Source organism: Coregonus clupeaformis, chromosome 7 (assembly GCF_020615455.1).
Source record: "Coregonus clupeaformis isolate EN_2021a chromosome 7, ASM2061545v1, whole genome shotgun sequence".
NCBI classification, from domain to species: domain Eukaryota; kingdom Metazoa; phylum Chordata; class Actinopteri; order Salmoniformes; family Salmonidae; genus Coregonus; species Coregonus clupeaformis.
The window spans coordinates 35,974,384-35,983,663 of record NC_059198.1 but is presented as its reverse complement, the minus strand read 5'-3'; the positions used below and the strand labels follow the sequence as shown (position 1 = coordinate 35,983,663).

At 43.5% G+C, this 9,280-nt stretch overlaps 1 protein-coding gene across 1 annotated transcript; it reads right to left on the bottom strand.

Moving 5' to 3' along the window:
• Window positions 1-257: 257 nt before the first annotated feature.
• LOC121569350 (suppressor of cytokine signaling 6-like) lies at window positions 258-7,207 on the bottom strand. The gene is made up of 3 exons (XM_041880236.2): window positions 6,860-7,207; window positions 5,407-5,463; window positions 258-5,110 (listed from the first exon to the last, which is right to left on the bottom strand). Exon 3 carries the CDS (start codon window positions 4,955-4,957, stop codon window positions 3,281-3,283), a length of 1,677 nt encoding a protein of 558 aa, XP_041736170.2. The 5' UTR covers window positions 4,958-5,110; window positions 5,407-5,463; window positions 6,860-7,207; the 3' UTR covers window positions 258-3,280.
• Between the last annotated feature and the right edge of the window lie 2,073 nt (window positions 7,208-9,280).

The window sequence follows — 9,280 nt, the reverse complement described above, 5'->3', positions numbered from 1 at the left end:
TGGCAGCTCTAATGTCGCGGGTCGGGAGAAGGGCGGTGTGAGGAAAACGGAACGTGAACGGCAGCCTCTTGATAAAGCGGAATATCGCGGGCGCCCCGTGAATGAGGCGATTGGTAAAAAAATGCTCTGGAGGTTGTTGCAGAGAAAAAGTCTGGCGCCAGCGCAGGATGCAGAGTTGTGTCTTTCGCCCCCTTCATGTGGCTCTTCAGGGCCGATTCACCCATGCTCGCCATGTCAAAGTCTGACGCATTTTTTTGGCACCTTACACGGTGTGGGTTGGTTGGGTCCAGTGACGTAGTGGTGAAGAAGTACATTTTAAAAAAGGTGGGTAAACTATACTGAACAAAAAATATAAAACGCAACATGTAAAATGTTGGTCCCATGTTTCATGAGCTGAAATAAAAGATCCCAGAAATGTTCCATATGCACAAAAGGCAGTATTGAATCTACATTTGCCTGCTGTTTTAGTTATCGATGTGAGGTTTGGCGGCGCCTAATCAGTCAGTTCTGCACTAGCCTGGCTGAGTGGCAGTGTGGGTGGAATGAGCGAGCTTGCCTGGCAACCAGAGCGCGAAACGTGAGGAAATAACACTCGGTAGTCTGCCTGGAAATTAATTTGCAAGACCAATACATTTTTCTACTATTATTATTCATTAACGTATTTTGTTAATTTTCTGTTCTCTCATTTTAACTCAAGTACTTTTCATGTACCAACTTGAGAAATTGTCTGATTTTCAAGGTATTCCAGTACCTGAATTTCAGAGTGCCAAATTCAAGTACTTTAAGCACCTCAAGCACCTTGTGCGAACCCTGAATAAAAGCAAATCAAAATGGAAATACAACAACTATACGTACATTATAATCAAACAATTAACATTTTCGTTTCACATTTGTTTTCTTCAATTTTACGTTCCACATTCTAGTCATCATCGTTCCTTGATAACCTAGCAACAGTCTTAGATATGACACTTGTATCCCATAGACACAATAACAAAACAACACAAACAATTGAGTTCATTTCATTCTAACAGGTACACCAGCATATACTGTCTGTGCTCTGGAGAGAAATCATACATTGGACTGTGTGTTGACATTTTATTTTGCTGTCATTCGAGGGACAATATTAGTAAGGGGAAACAATGGACATTTACTGGTGAACAGTACGGTGAAGAACCGTGCCAAAAAATGTGGCTTTATCTTTAAGCAAGTGAAGATTGCTTTGTCTTACATGATTCAAAAGATGTGACCTTGCTAAAACATGCATACAGCCATTCCCCTGGTGTAACCTGGAACAAACTGTTAAAAACTAAGGTATCAAACGCCCTAATAGTCCCCAAAATGACAGAGTTGAATGTCACAAGTCAGAGGAAATAAAATTAATATTTAAGACTCCTTGCACACAGAACACCCAGCTGGTGATGGTAATAACTAAGTAGAACAATCCTTCTACACCAGACTGACACATTACCTACATCCTTCATTCCTATACAGTTCAAAGCAATAAAAATGCCAACAAATATTTATGCAACACTTTTGAAACATGGCAACAACGTCTGGTGATCTTATCTAACCTCTGCTGTCCGGGTGTCATGGTAACCACCTTAGATACCAACAGATCTTTACTAACTAGGTCTATGCTATAGATTTCTATCTGCCAAGCTACCAAAGTAGACAGAGATCCTTTTAACATATGTAAAACTGTGATTCCTTGTCAAAGTATCTGTTTTGAAAGCACTTGCACACTGTGTGCTCTGATTTCCCTTTGTTCTGATATAAACAGCCCAGACAGACTGGGAATATGTAGGTTAACATTGACAATAAGCGTGACAGTGGATACATTTTTTTAATGTCAAACTGGAAAACTGCCATGAAGTCGAGAGTATGACAGACAGCGTGACATCACTCATGCAAGTCATTGGGCAAACTTCACACAAAAGCCTGGATCTCATTCTCCATGGAGCAGAACATTACTGCGCTGGGAGGGAATTCTGTCACATACATCTCCCCTCCCACTCCCCTATAGCGCATTCCCAAATATAAGGAAGGGGCTCCAATATTAATCTATTCTGTCTTTTCCCCAAATGCCTCGACCTAAGCCAGCCCCATTTTTTTAGATTCCTTTCACCGGGTTTCCTTAAAATGTGTTTACTGATAAATGTTGCTGTAGAAATGAAAAATGTATTTGTGACTTTCCCTTTTTACAGTTGATACTTTTCTGTCCTGTGTACCGAGTAGGCCTAAGTCTCTACAGCGTCTGACAGTTCAAAGCCCTTCCTGCACACAGAGCTAAAGCATAATGTACAGAACACGGCACTTAGTTGGTCTTAGGGCAGCTTATTTGGCACTCCTACTACAGAAGCAGTTTATCTTCCGGTTTATTGTCAATTACTTAGTTACTGATATTTGCATTTAAAAGCCATGATATTGATGCATGACTATTATGTTGAAGTGCATGGCGACATAGAACCCAGCTTTTATCTATCCTAATAGTACCATTATATAGTGGGAAAGATAAAATCATCTACATGCAACCACGCACAGCTTACGCTTCTTAGTAGCCGTTGTCATTAACCAACTTGATGGATGACAAATAAGGTTGAATTTCATCCTGTTTAAGAACTCAGAAATTAAGAGGATAAAATCAGTTTATGCAACAAACAAACAAATATCTTTGTCAAAAGATACGCCCCATTGCATTTTGAGTTGTTGGAGATTTTTCAAATAAAGCGTCAAAAAAATTTTATATTGCATTTCATTTCATTTCATTCACTGCAGCCTTTTAAGATGTCAAACCCAAGGCAGTTTTATGGTTTCAGTCAGAAGGCTAAATATTGACTTTTTCAGGCTGAACTTGCCATTCTAGCGTTTCCAGTCTACTACAGCAACTGGGAGAGAAATAATGATCTCCATATCGCACTGCTGATAAATGTTGTTTACTGTAACTTAGTCATGCTGCGTACTTCCTGACAGATTCTATGACAGGTCTCTCTGGAGGCTTGGCCACAATGACTTAACCCTTTAACTGAGAAATGGAAGACTGGACACCGACAAAAATAACCAAGGGGTAATCTGAAATGACACCCTATACAGTGCACTAGTTTTAGCTAGCGCTCTGGGCATAAAGAATTGGGCTCCATTTCAGACACAAAGAGACAATGGAACCCAATCGACCGTCTCCAAACTTTGGACGTCTGTAAACCTTTGTTGAATCTCTTAAACTGAACCCAAAAGTGCAAGTTGCTAACATTGTCTGTCCCATCTCATGTCTGTGTCAACCCAGTCAGTAATGCTTCTCCTGCAGGTAGTCTTTCATCTTATTGGGCAAAGGCAGGTTCTGAATCAGGTCAATCCTGGTGTACTGTCTGATCACAAACCGACACAGGTACTGCAGGGAGCGCACGTGCATAAACCGAGACACGGGATTGGTCAGCCTGACGGGGTAGGTGGCGGACCCTGGTAAGCGAGATCTAGAATAACAGAAGGCTCCGGTCTCCGAATCTTTGATGGAGTATTCTATCAGGTCCACCATGGACGTATGTCCCTCCACGTCGGGCTGCTCATAGAAGCTGAAGCGTCCGTTGGAGTGTTCGATGCGGGTGTGGAGGGTCTTGGTCTGGGAGCGGAAGCTCAGGCTGAGGAGGTACCTGTCATCCGAGCTGTCCCTGACTAGGAACGAGCCGTCAGGCAGGTTGACCAGCTTCTCCTCAGCCTCCCAGCGTGTGATGGGCCCCCAGTACCAACCCTGCCTGGCTAGCTTCTTCAGCTCCTTAGTCAGGCTGGTCACCACCATGGGCCCACTGCTCTGGACTGAGTCAAACACCCAGCTCACCCCCGGAGCAGAGTTGGGGTCAAAGTTCAGGTGGTGCCTCACCCGTGCCGCCACATGGCTGTCTGCCCCGCTGAACCTGGAGTAAGTCCTGGGGATGTCGCTGCTGGGTAGCGCGGGCAGGAGAGGGGAGCGCGGGGGAGGAGGTGGGTGTTGTTGAGGGTAGACCCTGTCCCTGCAGCTCTGGAGCATCACACCGTTACAGCCGATGAAGAGGCCGTTCACAGACTGTGACTCCATGAAGAGGTCCGCTGGGAGGTTCAGGTTCAGACCCACCAGATCCTCCTGACTCTGGTGGTCAGCGTGGAGGTGGAGGGAGCTACTGTCCGCCTCCGTCACCACCTCCATGGGCGAGGACCTGTCCAGGCAGAAGGAGTGGGAGACAGAGTGGGACCCCTCTGGGTACATTCCCTCATCTAAAGGCATGGTGTACTGGATGTAGTCCTGCGGCGTGAGGCCCAGGACTACAGGCACGTGTTTGTCAGTGTTCAGGTGCAGCTGGTCTCCGTTCTGGGGCTGCTGGAGGTTCTTCAGGGACTCTGCCTGCTCCTGGAAGATGTCCTCCATCTGAAAGTCATGGTGGTGGAACTCCTTCCGCACGCCGTTCAGGTTGGGGCTGGGGGAATGGACCATGGCTTTAACCTTCACCTCCATTTTGATGCAGGCCTCGTCTGAGGCGACAGGCCGCAGGGGCCAGGGAGACGGGCTGTAATGGTGGCTACGGAGCGACGCTGATCGTAACGGCCGCTGGGCCTTGACCTCGTTGAAGCTGATGGGGACTGAGGAGGAGGAGAAGGTGTCATCATCATCATCATCAGCCGACCCCATGGCCGTCAAGCCACCTTTGAACTTGGCCTTCTGTTTGGCCGACAGCCTCCTCTTCAGAGAACCCATCAGGCTCTCGCTCTTAGACCGGCCCTTGTTGTGTCCCGCCTTCTCCTCTCCCACATCACCAATTCCCAGGTTGCAGCCCGCAAGATCTTTAGTGTAGCAGCCCCCGAAGAGCGAGTCCTCCTTGGAGAAGTCGGCCGCTAGCGACGGCTGCTGGAGCGTGACAAAGTCCCCCCCATTTTCCTCCTTGACCTTGATGTTGAGAGACTTGCGGATGGTCTTAAGGCTGATTTTCTTCATTCTGAATGGCCCTCCTTGGCAGGGGCGGGGAGCTGGGCATGGAAATGGGACGGCTACTCTCCTCCTGGAGTCCTGAAGAAGGTGCTGCTATCCACAGAGTCCTCCCATCAGGCTGGAGACAGCTGGTCGTACACACTGCAGAGCGCTCATCCCCTTGGAGGAAACACAAATAAACACATCACTACAGTTCCACTTTATTTGTTCTTCATGATACAGTTATTTAAGTGTTTCTCGTACCAAATAATATGTTTATATCATTATTGTATGGGACAACATTACAGTTCCTTTACCTACATTATATTGGTAATCAATAACCCTCATTCGATGCAATGCAGATAATCCTGGTACAACACATGCATGCCTCTACAGACGTTTCAAGACACACCCTGATGTTTACTGATAAGCTTACCTTTTAATATTTGTGCACAGTGTACAGAGTGATTACTCACCATTGCATGACTATCGGTGACTCAGTTGGACTAATGTTCCATCAGCTTTCCCTTGTCCTAGAAATACAAATTTGATCATGTTGTATCTGATAGCAATATTGTGGGGATTTAAAATAGACCTACATTTTGATTTAAATACATTTGTTTGTAGGTACAACTATGAATGTCACCATAGTCACTACTGACATAGCAGTAACTTTTTCAGAAAATGATTTAGCAGTAGTTAACCTGGTGCCTTTACACGTTACTTTTACAGTGTTCATCAAGCTATTGTGGGCAGATTATTATTGCAGACTGTTTAAAAATGAAATGGTGTTGTTCGCTAGCCAGCTAAAATATGAACAGAATGAATGCCCATAGCTAGGTAGGCTATGTAACGGTAGTTAGCTAGCTATAAAGTTAGTTAGCTTATTGATTACGTTTCTAACCTCAAATGTCATGTTTTGACAATACATACAGTAGCTAATGACATTGAACAAAAATATAAACGCAACATGTTAAGTGCTGTTCCCATGTTTCATGAGCTGAAATAAAAGATCCCAGAAATGTTACATACGCACAAAAAGCATTTCTCTCAAATTTTGTGCACACATTTGTTTACATCCCTGTTAGTGAGCATTTCTCCTTTGCCAAGATAATCCATCCACCTGTCAAGTGTGGCATATAAAGAAGCTGATTAAAGAGCATGATCATTACACAGGTGCACCTTGTGCTGGGGACAATAAAAAGCCACTCTAAAATGTGCAGTTTTGGCACACAACTCCACAGATGTCTCAAGTTTTGAGGGAGCGTGCAATTGGCATGCTGACTGCAGATGCATATCTGTATTTCCAGTCGTGAAATCCATAGACTAGGGCCTAATTAATTTATTTCAATTGACTGATTTCCTCATATGAACTGTAACTCAGTAAAATCTTTGAAATTGTTCCATTTATAGTTTAGTTCAGTTTCCTTTCACTGCTATTAAACAACTTGCCAAGTTGGCCGTTTTGCTAAACTGCATGTTCTGGTCTGTGCCAGCTGCCAAATTACCAATGTTGGCCAGTTAGCTAATTCGTTAGCTACGAAGCTAATAGCTAGCTAGCTGGTTAGTTAGCCAGCTGGGCCTACAGTCTTTGGGTCTGCTGGCCATCTCCCTAACTAGCAATTTTTTCGTTGTTAAATCGTTAAGAGAGTACTGTAACCTGAATGGTCTAAACGAATCATAGCTAGGTATCCCAAATACGATGACAGTTTCACCTTGACAGCTGAATATCAATGTAGTAACGGGTAGTCGACAAATGTTATATTGTGTTGACACGTAATACTGAATTTAGTTGTCTCGTGAACCAAGTTAGCTAGCTCACCTAGCCAAATAACGTTACTGTAGCTAGCTAACTTGGCTGCCTAGCTACATTCATTAGCTATTTGAGTCTATAAAACAATCTGTAATAATGTATATTTGGGTACTTACTTCGTTAGATGACCATCTGCATACGTGGTAATGTACACTTTAATTGGGGTTTTTCCGAAATCTGAAAATGTAGCTAACTATTTTAATCCGGAACCGAGCTGAACTAACTTGCTAGCTACTTAGCTTAGCCAGTCGGCTAGCTAGCAAGCTAGCTTTGCAGTCAAAAACATTTCGTGGAAGCAACTGTATCTCGCTAGCTAGAAAAACAAAACAAAAGTCTGTTGTAATGGTTCCTCGTTTTTTAACTTTGTCTGTTTATGTTGTATTGTAATATTTCAATACTTTCTGTCGGCCTCTTCCTCTCTCCCTCTGTTGCCTGTTGAATTGTGGGAGAGAGCAAGCTGATAAATACAGCGAATCACATCCAGCCTCCAGGCTGCTAATGTATGAAACCATTCCCATTCCTTCAGGACATAGCTGGAAGATGGGTCACAGAATGGTGTGTGTGTGTGTAACAAAAATGATCTTATTCTGTTGGCCTACACATTTCCCACACCAATGAATACAGAACACAAACACTGGGGAAAAGCAAGCAATGAAAATGTAAAATAGTATTAAAAAAATGTTTTATTATTGTTGACTGTTTGGTTCTATTGCGCTCACCATACCATTCTGTTTGGTCTTTTCAGGCTCTCAGAATGCACATCATAAGCCCATTCAAACGCCAAGCCCTGAAGGATGTTACAACTAGTAATAATTTGTTCCATGCCAATATTATGAGTCCATTTTCTGTCACCCGCAAAACTAACTTTATTGCTTTTCCTCAAAGCAGTGTTTTAGTTTTAAAAATAATAATAATTTAGGGGGTAGATCAGCTTAATATTGCAGATAGATTGTAACTTCCATCAATGTAATTGTCTGCATCACTTCCAATCCCCCATGTTTATATATATATATATATATATATATATATATATATATATATATATATATATATATATATATATATATGTAACAGGTCAAAGAATTACAGATTTTTGCAACCGTTCATTTTCTATTTTTTATTTTATTTTGTGAGTTGATTTCACCAAAATATTGTATTGTTCAGCATTTCGTGTAGTCTACAGATATTGGGAGAGTTAGTTGTGTAAGTGCGCCCTCTAGAGTTGGTTTGGTTATATGCGGAGGGAGGTCATGCTTTTCTCAGTCTGCATTGTATTCGGCTGGGAGAGGCGGATTCTGGTCGAGGGTAGAGTTTTGAACATTTTCTCTCTTTGATGTTGAACAGATTGAGAGAGTTGTACACAATAAAGTGCCTTCAAGTACGCCAGTGTCTTGTCTTCAGTGCACCGGAACACAACGCAGTAGTCGGCAACGAGCAGACCGCGCCGGCTACATTGGTGCCGTGACCCGGATATCTTCGCTTCAGATCATCGCCAGGGTGATCGCCGGTGGTTGCTGTGACGAGTAGGAACCTCTTCGGAACGTTGACAAGTATAAAGGCTAACATTAATGTGTAAATTGTAGCTCTTAATTGCTTACCTCAGCTACTTCTATCATTGTACCATTTTTTTTCATATTCACATGTTCTGGTGATTCACATATCATTACCATAGTCTATTACAACTTTCTATTTAAAAAAAATAAAATAAAAATGGCTGATGGCAAGGATGCGCAGACACCATTTAGTGTTGGAGATGCTGCAGGGGTAAGCCTGGGGAGGGGCAGGTTTATGAGTATGGTGGAGAGCACGCCGGTTAGGGGTGCTGGTATACTAGGCAGACCTGTACTCTCGTCCACACGCTTACGCACTGATGAATATTCCCCCGCACCACACATGCGTAGCTTAGGAGATGCTCCAGACATTGCAAGCAGCGTTAGTTCAGTGGGCTGTCCTGCATTTTCATACACTCACACCCAAACAGATGAACATTCTCCACGTCAGCCAGTGTCTAGTTCACATGTGAGTTCTGCAGACCTAGGGAGTCTCATCACACAGTTAGCTCATGAAATAGGAGAGAACATTGCTAGCCAATTACAGAGATCTGTTGGTAGTGCAGATAACCAAACCACTCCTACGCCTAGCCTGAACTTAGGATATGGACAGTCTGATTTGAACATGACAGGAGTAAAGTTAGTCATGAAGACAGATGTCAAAGAGCCGCCGTACTTCAGGGGTGATGGAACAGACAAACACACAGTGCATGAGTGGGAAGAGATTATGAGCGTTTACCTGAATAAGAGGGGTGTACACCCGCAAGAGCACTCCCAGGAGATAATGTCAAGACTAATGGGAAAGGCTAGAGACATTGTTAAAGTTACCCTGCGCAGTATGCCATCGCTGCAGCCAGCTGAGAACTCCAAGCTCGTCTTTGATATTCTGAAACAACATTTCAGTGAGTTAACCTACTCCTCTATGCCTTTAGCAGATTTCTATAACACACTTCCTCTGGCTGGAGAAAGTCCCATGGACTATTGGAT